The sequence below is a fragment of the Molothrus aeneus genome, chromosome 24 (genome assembly GCF_037042795.1).
Source record: "Molothrus aeneus isolate 106 chromosome 24, BPBGC_Maene_1.0, whole genome shotgun sequence".
NCBI lineage: Eukaryota > Metazoa > Chordata > Aves > Passeriformes > Icteridae > Molothrus > Molothrus aeneus.
This window is the reverse complement of record NC_089669.1, coordinates 6,503,690-6,526,382: the sequence shown is the minus strand read 5'-3', so window position 1 is coordinate 6,526,382 and position 22,693 is coordinate 6,503,690. Positions and strand designations below refer to the sequence as shown.

The 22,693-nt window shown below is 49.4% G+C and overlaps 1 protein-coding gene across 1 annotated transcript in view; it reads left to right on the top strand.

The window, feature by feature from the left end:
* The window catches only part of PKP1 (plakophilin 1), a 46,991-nt gene that overhangs the window by 3,531 nt on the left and 20,767 nt on the right, over positions 1 to 22,693 (top strand). The window contains exons 2-3 of the mRNA XM_066565354.1: positions 4,258 to 4,358; positions 16,358 to 16,779. Coding sequence (XP_066421451.1) covers positions 4,258 to 4,358; positions 16,358 to 16,779 — 523 coding nt within the window. The remainder of the gene's footprint in view (positions 1 to 4,257; positions 4,359 to 16,357; positions 16,780 to 22,693) is intronic.

The following is a 22,693-nucleotide window of genomic DNA, read 5'->3' as shown; positions in this document are numbered from 1 at the left end:
GCACCCAAGCTTTGCTTTGTGCCTCCCACAGGCCTCTGCTCTCCCTGTGTTTTTCCTATGTTTAATCATCCTTATTGTTTAAAGCTGTGCATAGTTTATGATTTAACTTGCCTAGCCTGCACTGCCAGTGACTGGTTCTTGTCTTGCCTTTCCCTGCCACAGATTAATATTTATTAACAGACATCCTTTTCCACAATCTCCACGTTGGCTCTGTGTGTCCGGCTGGCTTTGGGAAAATGGCACTTGGAGCACAGCTCTCCTCCTGCCAGCAGTGCCAGCTGCAAGAGAGGAGAGCTGCCTTTGAGGAAAGGAAATAACTCATCAAGAACAGCTACACTGGGTTGCGTGGCAGCCTCAGTTTGCTCTGCAGTAGTGGATAACAGGGATGGAGAAGGGGGTGAGGGCAGGGGGAGCAGTGTAGGGGGGCTCACAGAGATGCACTGCAAGGTTTTGCAATTCTTATCTGCTGTAATTGAATTTTACCCTCATGAATTGTCCCACTGAAGATAAAAGAGATTTTAAAGTGTCTAAGTTTTAAAGGAGATGTCATGGGGGAATGATAATTTGGGGAGGGGGGAATCTCAGCAGCCTTCGGGGTTGTTTTCTGCCCACATGGTCACTGAGAGGCTGCACCTCATCTGTGTGGTTCTGCCACATCTTTCCAATTCTGTCCCACCTGGTGAGGGTCCTCTGTCATGAGGAGAAGCTGAAGGAGGTGGGAAAGGGGCTCAGCCTGGAGAAAAGGAGGCTTCTGGCTCTGCACAGCTCCTGACAGGAGGGGATAGCCTGGGAGGGGTCGGACTCTGCTCCCAGGGAACAAGGACAGGAGGAGAGGGAATGGTCTCAGGCTGGGCCAGGGGAGTTTCAGGTTGTATCTGGGGGAAAATTTTTTCATGGAAAGGGTGGTCAGGCCCTGGCACAACTGCCCAGGGCATTGGTGGGGTCATCATCCCTGGGAGTGTTCAAAAGATGTGTGGATGTGGCACTTTGGACATGGGTTAGTGGTGAACGTGGCAGTGCTGGGGGAATGGTTGGACTCTTTGATCTTAGAGGACTTTTCCAAGCTCAGTGGTTCTGTGATTCCCTGGTTCTGTGTTACTGACTCTGTGTGTTTGCCCAAGTGCACATGGGCCCTTCAGGGACCTAAACAGCTGCTTGGGTAACAGCAGCTGGGACACAGACCTGTGGACACAGCCAGAAAAAAGCACGAGGGGGGCACCTCCTACTAAGAGCATTTCCACCCTGGCCCAAATGGTCTTTTGTGATTGCCTGGGTTTATCCCAAATACCAGGTTGTGTGGTCTTTGCTCTTTTGAGGTGCTTGAAGAGGGATCTCCTTCCTGAGGGCTGGGGATACTGGCTGTCAAGCTGTCTGTCAAGATGAACCAAGCAGAGAAGTGTCCAAACCTGCACAAAGATCAGGTTTTCTTCAGCCACCTTCACCAGAAAATCCCCAGGTTCTTCCTGCTCTCAATACTGAGCTCTCCAAGCAATAAATCCCAGTTGAGTGGTGGCAGGAGAAACATCTTCTCCAACCAGCAGGGTGACTTCAAAATGCCTTGAATGTTTGAGGTTCTGTATAATTCTGTGTTTTTAAGCTCTTGTGTACAAGTTCTGGGAGGTGAAGGCAACCCTTCCCTGCTGGAGAACATAAACTTGAACCAACTGCTTGATCTGAATTTAGCCACATAACAGTGAATTTATGAAGAAAGTTACAGATGTGCCTAAACTGGCTTATTTTGGGTATCTCCTTGCTCTAACCCTGGAGTGCATGGCAGGAACAGATCCTGAAAGGAAAAGTGTAGTCCCCAAGCAGGACTGGTCAGAGGGACCTGTAAGTCAGGCACAGAACCCCTTTTTACAGCTGCTCACTCAGGAAAATGGTCCAGGTGCTCACACCTGCAGTTACAGAATGTTTACAGAGAACAAGAGGCAGATTTGAAGAAGGAATTCCCAGGAATTTATCATGGAATGGCTTTACCTTCGTGCTCAGAGTTATGGTTATCAGCTAACTCTGTGTCCTGGGGAATCACCTGGCCCAAACTCACCACTTCCAGCACTGCCTTGCTGCTGCTTAGGCCCAACACTGATGTCCTGATGTGGAATTGAAAGGAAATCCCGGGGGGGAGAGGGAGCACAAGGTGAAGGACGCGACTGAATCTCCCATTGCATTTCCATGGCCACTTCTTTGTCTTATCAGCAAGTGCTGTGCAGCTTTATGTGCATGAGGCACTTGGGGCTGGGGAGATCTGGGTGAGGAGCAGTGCCCACCAAATCTCCAGACTATGGAAAAGGAACTCCTGTGGTTTCCCGCACAGGGGCAGGGCTGGGAGCCGAGCTGGCTCTTGCCTGTTCTCCATCCAGGGATGTTCTCCAGGTGCAGTCCTGCTGACAATAGAAAGCAAATCTCATTATTTACACCACATCCACAGGAATCATCTTCCTGAGAAAATGCAGGAATTTTTAGCCACAAACCAAATCACCATAACAGGTTCTGGGTGCCTCAGGCAGGGCAATAAATAAGGTTTATTCCAAGGATCAGTGGCTGGAGGAGACCTGAGTGGCTCCAGGGCCTTTGTGGTCGAGCTTATCCAGTTTATCTCAGAGATGAGTCTTATCAAACAATCACAGAGATTAGGATATTTCTGACATTACCCACCAGTTTAGGTGCATAAGTTAGGACAGGTAAGTCCTGATTTTGTACTTTGTTAGACATTCAGAGCTTCCCCTGGAAGTTAATTGGAGTGTAGGGTTTGCACTTCCTCATAACGGGACCTGAGATGCCACAATTATTGAGCACTTCTGAAAATGAAACTGAAATCACCCTAAAGTCTTTTGGACCACCCAGAGGGTTAAGGGAATTTCATTGTGGAAAGAAAATTCACTTCATTTGTCTTGTAGTGATGAACGTGGCATTGAGTAAAATACTTTTAGGAGTGATCCAAAAATTGCAGTGCCAGAGACTGCTGGGAGAGCTCTTGGAAGTGCTGGGGTAGGTAAATCCAAACTCTGGTTAAAGCACTGAGAAACAGAAAAAATGGCTGATGGGTTCCTCCTGATCCAAGATATTTGCATCCTTAAAAAACATATCTGAGATCCAGTCTCATTTATTCCTCTAGCATCCCAAAAATAATGATGGAGCTCTATACATTTTCAGGAAAAGAAAGTATAGACACACAAAGTGATCTTTTAGAGACAAGACTGTAATTCAAAGAGTGCAATGAGGTTTTGTAGTGCTTGATTGTTTTAGATTCCCAGGTGTTAAATAGACTGGATCATCCTTTATCCATGGTGTTTGTTAGTGACCATTGATTAATTTTAGCAAGCTTTACTCAGGCTGCTCGTGCTGATGGGATTGGTAGGATTCAGACATGGAGTGAACTGGTGAAAGGGTCGGGGGTAGGTTTTGCCTTCAGAGAGAGAAATTCTATTTACTACAAGTCTTCTATGGCCAGACATTCTGGGACATGTAGCACAAAATATCATCAGGTTCCTCTCAAAATACAGCTAGGAGGCCACCAAGTTGATCAGAGGAAAGGAACTACTTGCCTGTGAGGAAAGGCTGAGAGAACTGGGATTGTTCAGCCCTAGAGAAGAGAAGCTCTGGGGTGACCTAATTGTGCCCTTCCAGTACCTGAAGGAACTGACAGAAAACATGGAGAGAGATTATTTACAAGGGCCTGGAGGGACAGGACAAGGGGGAATGGATTCCCACTGTCAGAGGGGAGAGTTAGATGGGATATTGGGAAAGAATTCCTCGCTGTGAGGGTGGTGAGGCCCTGGCCCAGGTTGCCCAGAGAAGCTGTGGCTGTCCCATCCTGGGAGTGCCCAAGGGCAGTTGGATGGAACTCGGAGCAACCTAAGATGGTGGAAGGTGTCCCTGCCATGGCAAGGGTGGAACTGGATGATCTTTGAGGTCCAACCCAAACCATTCTGGGATTCTGTGATTCCATAATGTCAGACACTGTCCCCGACTCCTTTCTGCTCCTTTGCTTTAGATTTTATGGCACTTGGTCATTTGTGCTGCAAACCTTGGGGAGCCCTGGGGGGTCTGTGGTGTGAGGGCTGGAGTTCCCAGCAGTGACAAGGGCTCCCCTTCCTGCCTGTATTCCCTATGTTCCTGTTGAGATTTATAACTGTCACTTTTCCATAACTAATCTTGCTGTTAAAAAAAGCTTTGTGCTCTGAAAGGGACCTGCTGGGAATCCTTTCTCCTGGGAATGCTTTCTCATGCTGACCATGCCTTTTCCATTTGCAGGTTCCATGTATGATGGTTTAGCTGATGGCTATGGCTACGGGACATCCCGGGGCAGCTACTACACCAAAACCCAGACAGGGAACAGCAACTGGGGATACCCGGTAAGACACTCCTTGATCTGGGATTGTGGCATGGGCTGAGGTTCCCTGGACAGGAAGAAAATCTCAGTCACATAGGGAGGTCACAGTGCTTCAGAAACTCACCTGAGAGGGATCCTGGCTGTTCTGGAAAGGGATTCAGTGCAGTGGAGGAGGAGGATTGAAGGCCCCACAGCTGCTTTATGTGGGGATTTTAGAGTGAACAAGATTTAGTTTGCATCTGCGGGTTGGTATCCAATGGCACGAGAGTTTGGAAGCTGCCTGAGGGATCAGGGTTGGGTTCAGACTATCACAGCTCAGTTCAAGTCTGGAGCACATCCAGGGGTTCCCATTTGTTCCTGTGCACCAAAACATGGCTGTGAATGACATGAATGTGGCTGGAGAATGTGGAACAGGGGATTTGCATTAGAACTGCTGTGCTGCTGTTCCCAGCCTCAGTGCTACTGCAGACCCTTCAGAGATATTCTCTGTGCTTGCAGAAAAGTGGATCCAGTTCTTCCACAGTGATTTCCAAAAAAATTATTGTAGATTTCCAGAAAAAGCACAGGTGAGATGGTACTTGTCTTTGTGCAGTGTGAGTCTGGACATCCCACAGAGCTCCTGGGCCTTGGGGACAGACTCCTGGTATACAGGGAATTGCTCCCAACCACTCCACAGTCCACTGGGACAACTTGTGCTCATGTTGCCCCTCCATTTCAGGCTTGTGTTCTGCTGTTCCCTGCTTTTCATCAGCTCTAAAGTAGAAAGGAGCAATTCACAGATCTGGGATTTGAATATGAGAAAAGCAAAGGACTCCTTTCAACAACTCTGGAACTGTAAAGCAGCTCCGTGTCAGCCATCAAAGGTTTGAACCAGGAAAGGTTTTGGTGGCTCCAAACACACAGACAGGGCTGCAGCTTTTCCTGGTGGTTGCCAGATCCTCTGCTTGTTCAGAGCACCAGCATTCCTCAGCTTCAGAAGGATTTACCGGGGTCTTTCCTAATGGCCTTGTTGTAGCATGATGGCTTCGAGGCAGTGGTGTCACTTGCTGAGTTTGCATCACTGGGTGTTCAGTAGGAAAACTGGGAGCACTGGAGTGTCTTTGAAATGTTCATTTCCAGCCTGTCTGTTGGCCCATTTCAGTGTCCCTTCCTGTGCTGGTTAAATCCCAGCCAGAGGGGCTCCTGTCCCCAGATGGAAAAGTTTGTTCAGAGGAGGCACCAAGTGGATTGGGGGGATGGAGAATTCTGCTGTGAGGAAATACTGGAGAGTTGGGATTGTTCAGCTTGGAGAAGAGAAGCTTTGGGGTGACCATATTGTGGCCTTGTAGTACCTGAAGGAGCTACAGGAAAGATGAAGAGAGATTATTTCAAGGGATGGAGTGACAGGACAAGGGGGAATGGCTTCAAACTGCCAGAGGGCAGAGTTGGATGGGATTTTCTTCTGTGAGAGGGATGGAAGAAATTCTTCCCTGTGAGAGAGGTGAGGCCTGGGCACAGGTTGCCCAGAGAAGCTGTGGCTGTCCCATGCCTGGAAGTGTCCAAGGCCAGGTTGGACAGGGCTTGGAGCAACCTGGGCTAGTGGAAGGTGTCCCTGCCCATGGCAGGGTGGAATGAGATGGGCTTTGAGTGTCCTTCCAACCCAAACCATGCTGGGATTCTGTAATGGGTCAGAGCACAGGTCCATCCATCCAGGTGTCCTGTGTCTATCCCTAAGACAATGGTGGAGCCCTGCAGAGGGTCCAGCCATGGTAACCAGGCAGGGTTTTTTTGTGGCCACTAGAAAAGTGCAACTGAGGCAGTTCCCGAGGCAGAGGTGGAGCATCTGAGCTTCAGGACTCAAACAATTGGGATGTTTTGTTTTGATGATATGTTGCTGTTTGCCTATTGTGATTCCTGAATGGAGTTTGCTGTGCTTTGTCCAAGCAAAATTGCTCTGCTTCAGCCATTCTAAGGGTTTGTAGATGGGTTTTTTGTTAAAGATGGAGGAAGCCAGGGCCTGGCTCTGCTCATGCTGGTAAGGTGCTGCTGCAGTTCCTGCTGCTGGTGTGAGGGTTATTGTTTCCTGTTGTTATTTCCTGATCTTGTTCCCAATCATTATGGCAGCTGGACAAATGCTGGGTAGGTGGGAATGCCACTGGCTGCCAGGGGTCTCAGTCAGCAGTGTTTGTGTTCTGGGGAACAGCTGGAAGGTGGTGATGAGGGTGATAAAGTTCAGGACCTCCATTAGACACACCAGAGTCCCCTGGACACAGCAGTTCAGTCCCTTCAGGCTCACTGGGGATTTGGGCAGCTCTGTCTGTTCTCTGAGAGACTCCTCTGCACTTACTGAGGAGGGAAGGTCTTTCTCCAAATTTAAGTGTCATGCAAGTCTTTAATTCTAAATATTTTTGATAAAGGTCTTCAGGATCTGTGTTACTTCAGCAAAAAGGACTGGGACCTGTGAAGGATTCACAGTAAACTTTGTCTTACCTGAGTCTATCTGAGAATCAGCCATTTAGTCCTGACAAGTTGTCTGACTCCTCCCCTGGCCAACAAAGGCAGAGGTAGGGGCAGTGATTCATCTCCTCCACCTGGAGATCTGTCAGGTCAGGATGAATCAGCCCCCCTGGATCCCTATCTCCTGCCACTGGAGCTGGATGGAGCAGGAGATGAGTGCACAGGGAGATGACTGCACTCAGAGGCAAGCAGTCCCAGGGGCCACTGGCACTTTGGAACACATAACCTCAAACCTAAATGTGCTTAAGGAGCCCAACAGACACCAGACTCCTCAACCACACTGAGCAGCCTCCTCCATTCTGCTTTTTCCAGACGGTATTAAAGGTTCCACTCATCTGCCACCAGCCTCCAGCTTGGGATAACTTCAGCTTTTGTCTACAGACCTGTTTGAAGTCTGTGCAAGTTCTGGGCTTCCTAAAAAATGTTTCCTGTTTGTAATTCCTGGGTTGTAAGATGTGAAACAAAAGATAAAGCAAATCTATTTTTGAAGGCAAAATTGCTGGACTTATTTCCAGCTGGAATTGGTGCTATGAATGTGTCTGAAAAGTGGCAAAGTCCTTTGAGGTGCACAGGCAAACTCAGATACTCCAGGGAAGTGACCCAGTGTAATATTCAGGGGAATAACTGCCTCCAAGTCCCCCTGGAGTTAAAAAAGTGCAGCAGGAAATCCATTTCCAGGGTGTTGCTCCACAGCACCTGCACCTGAGACACTGCAGTGCCCTGATCTAAGGCACTGCCTCAGATGGTGACACTAAGATGTCCTCTCCCACCCACAGCTCTTAAAAGCTGCTATCCCCAACTTCCTCCTTTTGTGTTGTTTTGTGTCTTCCTGGAAATGTCAAACTTTTCACTTCTGTGTTTTCTTCCCAATCTTGTGAGACTGATGTTCAAATATTAGAGTAAGAGAAATGATAGATCTGGAGACAGAGCTCTTTCTGGATCAGTCAGTTTGGAGCAGGCTGCCCAGGCCAGTGGTGGAGTCCCCAGCCCTAGTAGTGTTCAGCAACTTGTGGATGTGGCTCTTGAGGACATGGTTTAGGGTGAATGTGGCAGTGTTGCGTTAATGATTGGACTCTTTGATCTTAGAGGGCTTTTCTAATTTAATGATTCCATAATTCTTTGTTTCTAACACTTTGGATTAAACTCTTCAATTCACCCATTATTACAAGTTACATTCTTTTCTGTTAATTCCCCTTGTGGGCTGCCTCATTTGCAGCACCGCTGTCCTCAGTGAGCACCTTCTCACTGCCAGTGCAAGGAGCGCTGAGCCAGTGGGGCCTCTCCAGGAGGCACTTGGAGGGCAGTGGGTTTGCTCCTGGCTGCAGCATTTCCTTGCCTCGTGTCAGGGGCTGGCACAGCTTTCAAGGATGGGAATTCCTTTGGGAATTCCTTTGCTCAGAGCCCACACTGGGATGCAGTAATGGGAGGATCCGTGCCTGCAAACCCCTCTGTGTCAGGGTGATACCTTAACCCAGGTGCTGTGGAGCCTTAGAAACATTTGTCACCCTACTCCACTGTGAGCTGAGAGTGGCCAGCAGTTCCCAAAGCCCTCCAGCCTCAGGAACTGTGTCCTGGTGTGAGCAACACCTCAGGTCCCACAGGAGGGTCAGTGGTGACCATGATTTACACAGAAAAACCCCGGGGAGGGTTAAGGAAGCTGAACTGAGCCCCTGGAGCAGTGCAGTCATGGCAGAAGCCTCAGCATGAGCCACACCCTCGTCTCTGACAGCTCAGTTTACCCCAGAAATGGAGTCTCTCCAGCAGTGTTGCAAAGCCACAGCCACATGGGTCCATGGGTTGCAGGGACCTTGGTGCTCACCCCAGCTGCAGGTACAGCTTTGGAGAGGCACAACCAAATCCTAAACACATGGAGGGCAGCACGTGGGGTTCCACCAGCAAAGACCTCTGAGGCTCAGTTCCCACCCAGCCCTTGCCTGGGTCTGCTGGGTTGGCAGGTCCATTGCTGACAGGGAGTTTGGGCATTCCCAGTCCCCACAGCATGACCAGGATGAGGCATGACCAGGACAAGGTACAGAGCCTACCTGGCTCTCCATGCTGCTGCTTCCACAAGAAGAAAATCCCCCACATGATGTGGATGTGTCCAGTGTGTCCCCCCAGCACTGCCCCCAGCGAGGGCAAACAAACCCTGGATGTGTTGGGGAGGGAGTCTCAGATGTGTCCTGTCTCCAGCAGATCCTTATCCCCACAGAGCTGAACTGGGGCTTTCACAGGATCACTGAGGTTGGACAAGACCTCTGAGATCATCCAGTCCAACCTTTGACCCATCACCACTGAGTGCTGGGTCCAGTCATTTCCTGAACACCTCCAGGGACAGTGACCACACTGCTGCCCTGGGCTGATCATTCCAATGTTTAACAACCATTTCCATGGAGAAATTCCTCCTGATGTCCCACCTGAAACTCCCCTGGCACAGTTTGATGCCATTTCCTCTTGTCCTGTCCCTGATCCCTGGGAGCACAGCCCAAACCCCCCACGCTGTCCCCTCCGGTCAGGAGTTGTGCAGAGCCAGAAGGGCCCCCCTGAGCCTCCTTTTCTCCAGGCTGAGCCCCTTTCCCAGCTCCCTCAGCCACTCCTGGTGCTGCAGCCCCTTCCATAGCTCCCTTCCCTTACCCGGACAAGCTCCAGCCCCTCAGTTTCTCTCTTCCAGGGGAGACCCAGCTGTTACTTTAACAATGGTTCTAGGACCAGCCATGGTCCCAGACCAAGGAATATTTGGCTGGTCTGGTGGTACTGGATTAAAGCAATTATCTGTAGTAATTACATCTGTTATGGCAGTAATGAGAAACACACACCGGTGATCCCTCTGCACTGGAGACTGTAGGAATATTTTTAACCAAAACTCCTCTGTGGGACAAAGTGTCAGAGCTTTCTCTCTGAAGAGCATTACCTGAACAAGAGGTGGTCACTGTTGTCCCTGCCTGCCTTTGCCTCTTTGGACAAAACCTCTCATTGTCAGTGGGAGCTTTGTTCCATAAGGATTTTAGGTCAAAGTTTGTTGTCTGTTGTGACAATGCATCCAAGCTTAAAAGAACCCTAAAAGAGAGTGGTTTGGATAATCTTGCCAGAGAAAACAAAGATTTAGAGTCACTGCACATCATTGCTTGGTCAGAGCCTGGTGTCCCTGGGAGGTTTGCGTGAGGCTTTAGGCTTTGGAACAGCAAGTTGGACACTGCCTTCCTTGGCCAGAACAAATGGAACCAGCAGGACCTAAATCTCAGCTCAATGAGAAAAAAGAGATGAAAAATCATAGGGAAAGGCAGCTCCTGGGAGAGGTGGGAAGGAGCATTTCAGAAATAGATAAACAATGTATTTGCTGGTTTTGCAATTTTTCTCCCTGCCATGGAGGGAGCAGCACTCAGAGGGTTTCGCAAGGAGCGTGAGGAGCTCTCCCCACCCAGCACTCAGGGTGGGACCTGCTCGGGTTGCATCTCCTGTGCTTTGCCCTCCAGCCTGGGAGAAACCTGCTCCTGACGTGTTTATACGGAGCCCTCACTTCTCTGTCTGCAGCTCTAGAAACAAACAAATTGCAAGGGAAAAAAATCCAGGCAGGTAATGAACTGATGGCGTCCTCAGATGCAGAATCAGAACCACCCAGTTCTCTGGGAGGGCTCTGACGTGGGAAGGCAGAGCTGGATCCGGGTGCCATTCCTGGGCTGATGCACCTTGCTCTATGCTTCTGCTTCTCTGGAAACTAGGGGGAGGACAGAGACTTTTCCTGCCAAGCAAAAGGGTTTATGGAAGAAAAAAAACCAAAAAGGACTCATGGCTGATGGCTGGGGAAATGCCATTTTGACTTCCTCTCTAGAACCACTTTTATTCCAGCTGAAATAAGAAGTTAAAGATGTTTATTTACCTGTGTAAATAAAATCTCATGTTGGATATTCCAGTTGTTGTTCCAAGAACATACTGCAGGCTGAGAACTGGAGATCCACAAATGCTCATTTTTCTGAAGGCAGGTCTGTGCTGCTGCCAGGGAGGGAAGCACTTCCTGGGCCTGACAGGAGCAGCAGTGCCACTGGTGCTCATCTCCAGTGTCTTTCCTTCCTCTTGCTTTCCCTGTCTGACTGTGAATGGAGCTGTGAATGAACAGCTCCCAAGGCCTGGCCTCACTCAGACACACTCATTTCACAGTGGGGAGGAGAAGTTCACACTAAAATTCAGAATGTCAGGTGGCCTGGCTGCACCTGAGCATCCTCCTGCATCCTAAAGCCTAAAGACAGGGACTGCCAGGGCCTGATGGAATGGCTGGAATCAGAATCACAGGGTCACAGAAGGGTTTGGGTTGGAAGGGACCCTCAAAATCATCTCATTGCACCCTCTGCCATCGGCAGAGACACTTTCCAGTATCCCAGGTTGCTCCAAGCCCTATCCAACCTGGCCTTGGGCACTTCCAGGGATGGGGCAGCCACAGCTTCTCTGGGCAGCCTGTGCCAGGGCCTCCCCACCTTCACAGGGAAGAATTTCTCCCCAAAATCCCATCTAATGCCCTCTGGCAGTTTGAAGCCTTTCCCCTTGTCTTGTCACTCCAGTTACTGATGAAACATCCCTCTCTACCTTCCCTGTAGCCCCTTCAGATCCTGGAAGGTGCTGTGAGGTCTCCACACAACCTTCTTTTCTCCACACTGAACTTTCCCAGCTGTCCCAGCCTGTCTCCAATGGAGAATTGCTCCAGTCCCCTTATCAGCTTGGTGGGGTCCTCTGGACTTGCTTCAACAGTTCCATGTCCTCATGATGGGAGCACCAGAACTGTGCAGAGTATTCCAGGTGGGGTGTCAGAAGAGCAGAGTAGATGGGAGAATCCTCTCCCTCCCTGCAGCCCACACTGGGGGATGAGCCTAGGACATGGATGACTTTTCTGGGCTGCTCCTTGGCAATCCAAGGAGTTGTGTGATGGAAAGGGACACCTTCCAAGCTGTCCCAACTTCTCAGCTCCTGTGGGGAGAAGCCTCAGTGACAGCCTGAACCCTTCAAAATGCTTCCCAGATCCTGCAGTGCAGAGGGAATCACTGCCTTCTGTCTCCACCCCACTGTGAGGGACTTCCTGGTCTTTCCCAGCATTTCCCCAGACTCCTAAAGGGGAGAGGTGTGAATGGCACACCATGCACACACCCGTGGGCAGTGGGCAGATGCAATTCACAGTGTTGGGAAATCTGGGCACTGATGAGATCTGAAGGCCAGAGATTGATTCTTTCCTTTCACTGCTGCTCTTCTGCACAGGCAGAGCTCCCTGCACCCAGAGTGGCATCAGCAGAAGTTGGGAGCTCTTGTCAGGTGGCTCTTAAAACCACAGACTGTGTGACACCTTTCCCCTCAGAGATGGCATCTCTGCAGACACAGAGTGCCTTCCTTCTTCCTCTCTGGGTGTCCTGTCTCACTGATGGCTGCAGGGAATTCCATTCCCTTGGCCACATTTGCTCCAGTGCTAGAAGTGACAGTCCCTGACTTAGCTGGGTCAGAACTCAACACAGGGATTTGGGTTTTAGTGTGGGGAAGCTTTGCCAGGACCAGGAAGGGATCAGGTCAGCCCCAGTCATGCAGGGATTCATAGGCTCGAGGTCTGAGGTCCGTTGGAGCTGGCAGGAGAATCCTCATCGATCTGGAGCCGTTGGATCAGGCTCCTGCTGCAAAAAGGAATTCTGAGATACCAATTAGGTCCGTGCCACTTGAAAGAGATTAAAATGGGCTCAGCCAAGCATCTGGTAGAATCAGCAATAAAAGTCCTGGACTGCCTTTGGTAATGAGCTTCACATCACACGGGAACGATTTTCCCATGAGTTTGCAAAAGGCTCCCCCGCCCTGCTGGGACCTGCTCGGACTTGCAGCCAGGGCTCGTGTGTTGCAGAAAGGTGTCTTTGCAAACAGCTTCACCCATCTTGGGGCTGCCAAGGAGGAGGACAATGCTATGGCCCCTGTAAAGCCCAGCAGGTAATCGAGAACCCGTGATTCTGTCCCAGTAAACAGAGACTCCCCCCTCCCCTCAGTGAGTGCACTGCAGAGCAAATCCCAGCTTTAGATAAACAACGAGTTCCTCTTCCAGGCTTCCTGAGTCGATTTCAGCAGATGCCCAGGGGCTCCACAGCTCTGCCAAGCTTCTGACAGCCCTACAGAATAATCACAGCTTAAACTGACTCATAAAGAAAACCAGCAGGGCTCACATCTGACAAGCTGCTCTCTGTCCTGTGGCTGCTGCCAGCGGCTCCACTGAGCAAAAAGTCCAACCTGCACCTTCCCACTGCAGCCCTGTCCATCCCTCACTGTCCCCAGGGTTTCTGAACCCGGGAAAATAAATTGAAATGAGAATGACATCACCTCAGAAGGAAATATATGGTAGATCATGACTTCATGGAAGGTCACTTTGCTGTTGCTGTGTGTGTGCTGCATCCCAAGCAATGGGATGCAGAGAGCCTGTGTGTGTGGTGATTCTGGATTTTATCCTGGGCAGCAGAGGGCTTGTCCCACCGCCAGAGAGCCCCCAAGACTCATCACATTCTACTGTGATGTGCCTCCCCCTGGCTCTTCTTTCCACCTGCAACCTGTCCTTCCCAACCCCAGGAGCTCTGCAGGAGGCTCCAAACCTGCCCCTACCCCACTCAGCACCTGGTTTGTTCTATGTCCCCTGGAGAAGGCACAGAGAGACGCTGCTCCCCTTTTGTCCCCTTGCAGCACTTCACCTGTTTAGATGCACATCTGAAAATCTGAAAACTACTCAAATAACAGTGATCTGGGCATCAGCAGAGCTGGACTAAAGGGCTTAGTCCCACCCAGGTGGTGCCAGGGAAGGGTTTCAGCCATTACCTCTGCAGCTCTCTGGGACACAGCTGAGAGGATTCCCTGCATTCCTGAAGATCAGTTTGTTAATGGAAATATTTGGCTTAATTAATTAACATAATGACAATTCTGCAGAGTGTTGGAGGCAGGAATGATGCTGAGTGTGCGGGGGCTGGGATGGAGTTAGGGCAGAGCTGAGGGACTCCAGGGTGAGCCAGCAGAGGATTCCCATTTCCCCATCACAGAGTGTTTCTAGGTTAGGAAATATGGAAATTTTTTTTTCAGTGGCATGAACTATTACACCAGACACAGGCTTTTCACAATTCCAAGGAAATGATTAGGAGCCAGTGTTGACTTTTCTCTCCCAGCCAAAGGGACCCTTGGGTGGCCTTTGCAGAAAGCAGCACCCAAAGTGTCACTGCTTAGAGTTGGATGAGAAAAAACCACTTTGATCCAACAGGAGACCATGGAGGAGCTTTCCCAGGATAATCAAAGGGAGATGGGGAAGGCAGTTTTATTCCTTAGTTCTTTTTATCCCTGTTTGCTGTATGTCTTGGAGATCTCCTTGCCAGACTGCTGAGGGGATGCAGAGCACAAACTCAGCATCAAGGGGCAAACAGCCCTAGAACAGTTTCTTTTCCTTTCTGGAGCACACACCTGAATGAGTTGTCTCTCATTTGGACATAACCCTGCAGGCTCCCACAAGCCAGCACTGACATCCCAAAGATTTAACATTGCAGAAGATTGAATTCAATCCTGGTGTGGCAAACTTGATGCAAATCTGGAGGACTTCTGATGAAGGCATTTTGAACTGACAGCAGGGCAGCTAAAGCCATCTTTTTGTTTTGCTAATTGTCGATGGTTTATTTTACCATCATCTTTTATCCTTTCTTTTTTATTTCCTTTCTTAGTCATCTCAGTTTTTATTGCATATTCCCCATTGTTCCTAGAGCATCCCATTATCTGAGCAGATACTACACGCCTTGTAACTCATAAACTGATATTCATTGTCTCCACTTGTTTCTTGGCACAAGAAACAAGATTCAAGAATCCCTTCTTACTCATTTTTCACTCCCTTTACTCTCTTTCTAATAGATGGGATGGAGAAGAAAGGAGCATAAGGAAATTAAAAATAAGTGCAGGGACTGCTGGAAGGTCAGAATGGGGCATCAAGCTCCATGATGGTGAGAGATATGCAGTGAGGTCCTGTAGTTACAGTGTGGGTTAGACCCTGTGTGTTGGGAATAAAGCACTTTCTTTATTGCCAGGGTCACATTACAGCTTTCAGTTCTAATTAAAGCTCCTGGATGCCACATCCTGATCCCTCAGTGTCCCTGACACCCAGGTGGGGTTTGGCTCCTTTGTAAGGGCTGCAGGTTGGATAACCTCTCTCGGGGGTCTCTGTGGTCCTGGCCAACCCCAAGATGTGTCAGAGTCTCTTTTCCCAGCCTGGCAACCAAAGAAGGAGTCAGGATTCTTCTGTTCTGGTTTTCAAGGTTGTTTGTTTTCTGTTACCTATAACATTCTTTCCTGGCCTGCTGAGGTCTGTTCAGCAGGTCAGTCAGTGGCACGCTGCCCTCCTTCAGGGCGGGGTTATGTTTTTATACTAAAAACTACCTGTACTTTATTTACAATTATTTTCCAATAGCTATCACCTATGTTAGACAGTGTGTTCCTACTCTAATCCAATCCAAAAGTGCCACCATCACCCAGAAGATGGAGGCTAGGAAGAAGGAGAAAGAAGGACAAGGCACACCCAAATTCCTCCATCTTGGCACCCCAAGCCCCATTCTAAAAACCCCAAAATTCTACTTTTCACCCTGTGACAAGCTATCATTCTACTTAAACTTTTGTGGCTTGTAATTCCTCCTGTAAGGTTGGTAATATTTTCTGTGGGTCAAAATCAAAGGCACAGGGGTCTTGGGCTCTGTGCCAAGGTCTCTGAGCCTCCTGACAGGGGCTCGAGCCATCCAGGGCAGCCAGAGGGATGTCCTGGATTCCGACAAACCTCCCATCAATTTTGGGCACGAAAACACTTGGGAGGCCCAGGAAAGCGGTAGCAGGCAGCCAGGGGGGCCTGGCTGTGCCCAGCTCAGCCCTAACGCCGTGTTTGTGTTTGGCAGCTGTGAAAAACGCCAATCACTTGTTTTTAAAATTTTAAAAGTTTAATAGTAATAAAATGGTTATAAAAAAATATTAATACAATTAGCGTAATAACAATTTGGACGAATTAGGATAATATGAGACAATAAATACAAAGAGTTATGGATGTCTGGGTACCTTTTTCTGGGCAGCACAAGCCCAAAAAAGGACACCCGTTAACAAAGGATTAACCCTTAAAAGCAATAGCTTGTTGCATATTCATACACTTCATACATGATGCATAAATTCCATTCAAACACAGGATTCTGTCTGGTCATCATCAACTTCTTCCTCCGAATCCTAACAGCACCTTTGAGGCAGGAAGAAGTTCATTTCTTCTGATAAGAGAGCAATAAATTCTTTTTCTCTGAAGATTTAGGTGTCCTGTGGCTGCTATCTCGCTGCGAGTCCTTTCTTTAAAAAAAGCATCCTACATAGCATAGCTTCTATTTTAACATTTTTTATAACTAAAACTATATTTAACACAGTACTTAAGAGAATTAATACAGCATTACTTTCTAACACAACACATATACTATTCATTTTAATATTTGCAAAAAGCCAATCCCTAAATGCATGCATTTTTCCCAATAGCTCTACAACGGGACGCTGAAGCGGGACGTGGAGAGCCGGCGCTACAGCTCCTACAGCCAGATGGAGGGCTGGGCCAGCCGGGCCCACAGCAAGGCGCTGTGCAGCCCCCGGGCCGGCAGCGACTACTGCTTCGTGCAGAACATCAAGAGCAGCCGCAGCGAGCCCGACCTCTACTGCGAGCCGCCCCGCGGCACCCTGCGCAAGGCCCATGGCGGCGGCCGCGCCGAGCACAAGGCCACCCTCAACCGCCAGAGCATCTACAGCAGCTGCAGCACCCAGCAGGGAACCAGCAGGACCAGCAAAAAGGTGCCAGCACGGGCCCTGTCCTGCCCCTCGAGCAACAAGCCCGACGTGGTCTATGCCCAGCCCGTGATGAGCTGCAAGCAGGACGGGGTCTATGGACAGGCCCAGTCCAGCTCCAAGTAAGTGCTTCTGTTACAAATAAGAAGCTTGACTAGGCCAATATTCAAGCAGCAATCAATTTATTAATTAATATGGTAAAGTATGAGCAACACAGCGCTGGGTACAGTGGGGGAAGTTTTCCCTCCAACTGCACACCGATAGTTGAGGGTTACAGGTATTTATAGGGGCACTCATCAGCTTTCTCAGCAGTTTCTATTCCAATTTTTACTCATCAGCAGTTTCTATTCCCAATTTTTACATCACAATTCTATACACTACTGTGATTTAGTTTTTCTCAGGATGTATCCCAAAAGGAGCATCCCAGATGGTGCTGTTCTGGTTTCCAAAAGAAGAAAGATGAATCCCATGTGGTGAGGTCCAGCTCTCCAGATGTGGATCCACCTTTTAATTGCAAGGACTATAAATCTCATAGCAGTGATGTCCAGCTTCCCTTGGTCAAAACTATAAATCCTTGAGTGGATGTTCACCTTCCTTTCTCAAGCTGTTTTTCTCTGCTTCATTAAGGCGTGAGATAAGCATGTTTCCTTTATATATATTCCAGAGCTATAGTTTAAAGGATACAAGCAATAGTCTAAAATTATACTTCAAAAGGTTATTATTGCAGAGCTCTTTAAGGATTAACTACAAGCAAAGAGCAACATCCTTAACGCTTTAATTCCAATGCTCCTAAATCAACCAAGGTTAATTGCAAACAAAAGATGGGTTCAAAGGCCTTTTTCCATGCTTTACTTTCCTCAGTTATTATTAGAATTCGCAACTGTCCCATGGTCAGTCTCCACACATATCACAATCACAAATACACACGTTGCCTGTATGTACCTGACACAAAACACAGCTTTGTATTTCACACTCTGACCCTGAGGGAGCCTGGGCAGTGCTGGGAGCTCTGCCCACCAGAGCCGGGCACCTGAGCTGCTGCAGAGCCCTCACCAGTGCATCCTGCAGCAAAGTGGGTCAGATGAGTCACTCTTCAGAGCTTTATTGCATTTCCTGGGCTGTGGAGGGGAACTGATAGGACTGGCTCAGTGCAGATATCATTGCACTGCTGTAGCTCTGTGATATTGGGCAACACAATCCCTCAGTGTCTGTGGTGGCATTAACCCACAATGATAGGAGGATGGGGAGGTGAAGAGCAGAAGGCCTGGTGTGCAGTCATGGTGTCTGTCCTGGCTGTCCTGGCGCTTCAGCCTGCCAGAAAACTTACCCAAAAAAAAACCTGTCTTGGAAGGAGTCAGCTCCTGAGGGTCTGACTCAGAGCAGAGCTGAGAGCCTGCTAAGCAGTGATGTTTCCCTCTCTTCTCTCCACCCAGCCTCTGCTTCATTTGCCCAAAAGGTCTGATTTTGGTTCCAGAAAAAAACTGAGTCATAAATTGAAATAAATATCCTAATTGGAATAATCTGACTAACCAGGAAAGAGGAGCCAGTGGAAGCTGTTCAATTCTTTCCTGTCCAGAGCATCCAGTCCCATTTGGGATAGGAAATATAGAAGGGTGGAGGATAGTCCATCATGTTTGAGCATCAGATCTCTTCTTGTAGATGTTGCCTACAAGCACAGGGTGTGTAAATCACAGCTGTGACCTCAGACCCTCCCAAGGCTGTACCTGTGAATGCAGCAGAGTTCCCACTGGCAATCACCTGGTTTGGGTGGTGACTGAACACTGCCCCAATGCCCTGTGCTACCTGCAGCTCTGGAGCACCAACCATGTTCTGTTGCAGTCTTGGGAGAGACTTGGTCTGCACAAACCATAGTCTTGAAAGCCTTGGAAGACCATGGTTTGCATGTTTTGAACTGCAAAACATTGCAGTGAAAGCTGGAGAAGGAGGGGCTGCAGCTTCCACAAGAGTTCCCAGGGCTACTGCAGTTCCTGTGCTGCATCACCATCACACAGGACTTGCTCTGCACCAGCCCAGAAGCTCTCACAACTCCCTGACGGGGAATTTTGTCACACAAACAGTAAAAGCTCCCAAACTCATTCCTGGTGGTCCCTGGTCCCAAGGAGAAATTTCCCACTGCAGGATGTGTGTGAGACTGTTTATCAGGGCTCATAGACTTTGTCAGAACTCCCAGCAAAGGTCTGAAACTGTAGAGTTGTTGCCCCAAGGAATGATGGAGATGCTGAGAAAATCCCCTTCCCTTTCAGGAGCATAAGCCACACTGTGCCCTTTTCCACATCTGAATGTCCCAGGTTACTCTGGCTAAGCCTCCCTCCTTTGGGATTGAGTAGGAGGGTATGTCCCAGAGCATGGATGCCAAGAAACATCACTGCCCCATTAGAATGTTATCATGAGCCCTTGGCTGCCCGTGTGCCCAGTTACTCCATGTTTGACACATGCCAAATTAGCCCTGGCCAGCCCAGAGCACTGGTGGCCTTGTCTTGCTGCTGTCAGCAGCTCTGTAAATCCTCTGGAACAGGATCCAGAGATGTTACACAAACTGGAAGTGATCTGTTCTATGCAATTCTCACTGAAGAGCAGAAAAGTGTAGAGGGAAGGATGGCAGAATGCCTGAACTCAAGGCTGCAGCTGCCTTCTCCTAGGGAGGACACATGTTTGGAGCAAAAGTCCTGGCAGGCTCTGGCCACAGCCATGGTCAGGGGCTTGGTCATGGCTTTGGAGAGGTCACTTGGAGAATGATGGCATTTTCTGAGAGGAGAGCTGCTGTTTTGAGAGGGATCCTCTCCAGCTCTGATTGCCCTTGGTTAGGGAGTGGCTCCATTTACACACTCCTGGCTTGGGGCACGGCTCATCTGGCAGAACTGGTTCTGCTGTGGAAACCTCAGGTTCCAAGCTGGGCTCCAGGTTGGGCTTCAAGCTGTGGGCTCAGCTGGGGCTGTGTCCCCTGGTTGAATCTGATGTGGCTGTGGCACAGCCCCTGCTCTGCCTGAAGCTCTGCAGAGCTGGGCTGGTGCAGGGGGCACCAGGTACGGGAGTTGTGCTCAGAGGGGAGGAGGTTGTCCTTAAAGCTTTGGAGACATACAAAGTTGTCCTTTTTGGAAAAATGACTCTTTTGGATGACAGCCCTCAGAAGTGTCTTGCAGGGCACTGTTGGCCTTGCTCCCAGTGTGCTCTTGTTGGGGAGGGGCTTCTGAGGTGGGTCAGGAACATGTCTGGGCTCTCCTTGCAATGGAGGGCTGTTGTGTCTGGAGGATTCTCCACCCAGAGATTTCAATCTTCCCTTGGCTCCCCCAATGCTGAGTAAGGAGAGCTTTGCTTGTAGGTACCCCATTATTAACCTCCACATGCAGGGTCACAGCTGCTGCCAGTTCCCAGTCTGGGGCTCTGTCCTTCCATTCTGGTCATTCTCCAGGTGCAGTTTGTGCCTCTGTGACATGGAGAATTCTGTGTTCAGTTTTTGTGCTGCAGATCTCCTATTTTGGGATCTGTTGGATGTCTTGTCTGCAGGTTTGCCAATAGCCTGCAAGAGCTAGGGAAGGGCTGAATGCTTTTCATGCTTTCTGAGGTGATCCATGGGGTGATTTCCATTGCTTTGAGAGGGATTGCAGTTGGACCTGTGCTCCACTGGGTCTGTCTGTGATACAAAACTCTGTAATGCCCACGGACTGGCTCCAGAGTGGTGCTTCTCAGTCATCCTCTGCTGTGGATCTGGTCTCCCTGGATGGTGTGAGAAGAAAAATGGGTCACTGAGTGTTCTCAGGTAGCAACAGCAGGTATCAAAATTCTGAGTGCGCAATAACTGTCAAACTGTCTGTGCTGAGCAGTCCCTCTGCATTTGGTGACAAAGTTATTTAATTTCCACAACTGGTCTTGATTATGTGATTGCTGCCATTTATTGAACTGGGTTTGGCTGTATGAGACAGGGAACAGCTGATAACTGATAACAGCTGATAACTGATATCTCTCAGAGTCCTCCCTCTTACAGCAGCAGCTCTGACCAAAGCCCCTTTCTTCCAACTGCCTGCTGAGCAGCGTAACACTGAACTGTTTGTCAGGAAAAGCCATTCTATGATTCCCTTATAAACTAAATCATGACACAGGGGTTTACTCACCCCATGCTGTTGGTCCTGGTGATGAAATCTGAGTTGTGCACTGTTTGCCAGATCAGGAGGTTGAGCACTATTTAGAACTCCTCATGCGGTTTATTCTCCTCCACCAGCCCCAGTCATGATCCTGCCTCAGTGAGCAGAGAGGGACCTTCTCATGTCCATTCCATTTCTTTCATAAAAAATTTCTTCACAGAAAGGGTTGTTTAACATGGGAAGGCGCTGCCCAGGGAGGTGGAGGAGTCCCCATCACTAGAGGTGCCCAAGGAACCTTGGAGGTGGCACTGAGCACTCTGGGCTGTGTGACAAGGTGAGGATTGGCCACAGGTGGACCCGATGGTCTCAGAGGTCTTTTCCAACCTCAGAGATTCTGAGATTCCAGACATACTTCACTCAGAGACTTGAGCCTTGGTAATCATTATGTCATATCTGGATCAACATTTCCAAGCTCAGCATCTCTGGCCTGGGCTCAGACGTTCAGGGTGTTCCAGTGGCTCCTGCCCAAAGGCTGCTCTCAATGAGCAGCACTCACATTTTGCAAAATGCAGCTCTCTGGAGTCTGGTAGAGCTGGAGGAATTACCTTGGTGTCCAGGACTCCCTGTTCTCCACAGAACCCTTCTCCTTCCTGATCTCTTGTGACATCCCCCAGAGCTGCAGTATTTCACCCTAGAAGCTGCAGCAGTGGTGATTTCAGCAGCTGGTGGAGACTACCCACATCTGCCCACTTTGAACCATTTCCTCTGCTGGGTGGCACTTGCAGCATGCTCCAGGTGACAGGGCAGCACCCTGAGCAGGCAGCTTTTGGCTAAATTACATGTTGCAATGTTATTGATGTTATTGATACTATTTATGCCCACTCAGGATAAAAGTTTCTACATCCTGCTTGGTCATCAGGGAGCAGTGGTAAGAAGCAGTAACAAATAATGGGATGTTTAATTCTCCTGGGAAATTTGGAGTCTTTGTGCCCCTCCAACTGGAACCTGAGGTACAAGAAATCTGTGTCCACCAGGGACTGACATTGTATTAGCTCTGCTTAGAGCTGTTGTACTTTGTGCTTCAGGGACCTCATGGCACAGACAGGGCAAGGTGGTGGCCATGGTGTCTGTGGCCCTGCAGTGGTCTGAGCTGGTCACACCACTTCAGGAGATGCCTCTCTCTGAGCTGAGGTGCCCAGTGCCAGTGGGGCTGAATTCGGAGACGGGTCCCTGAGTTACTCCCCAACAAAGCCAACACCTTTGCTGTTCTCAGGGAACCCCAGATGTCTGAGCTGCAGACATGGCTGAGAGCCCAGACTCATCCCACCCCTGGAGAAGGGGGTTTTCTCCTTTGGGAGCATGGAATGGGGAGCTGGGTGTCTGCAGACAGTCCCTGGCTGAGGGTTTGCTGATCTGGATCAGGAGCCTTTAATGGCCACCTGCAAACCCACACTTACCTTTGGCCCCATTGGGAGATGTGGATGCTCTTCCCTTTGGAGACCTCTGAGTGTGGAGGAGACTGAAACACCTCATTAGAGGCCATGTGAGTGTCTCTCCAGGCACCTGGGAATCCAGAACATCTCAGAGTTGCTCTGTCAGAGGTCTTGGATGCCTCAGCTGGCAGCTGTGCAGGGGGAAGTGCAGACTGGGACAACCCTTTGGGATTTCTTGGTGCCACTTTTGGCTCTGGTGACACCGACCTGGCCCTGGCTGAGCCTGAAGCTCAGGGACACTGTGTCCCCAACAACCATTCCCTCCTGAGCTCAGCTTCTCTGGCAGTACTGCAAACAGAGGGAAGGACAGGAGTGGTTGAAACAGTCAGGAAAGGTGCTGAGGGTGGTTTCTGATCTATCTCTTGTCTTTTGGGATAATGAAAGCTGATCAATATCAAAACATTCATTTTTCAGGGCTAAGCCAGGCAGTGAAAGCAGAACCG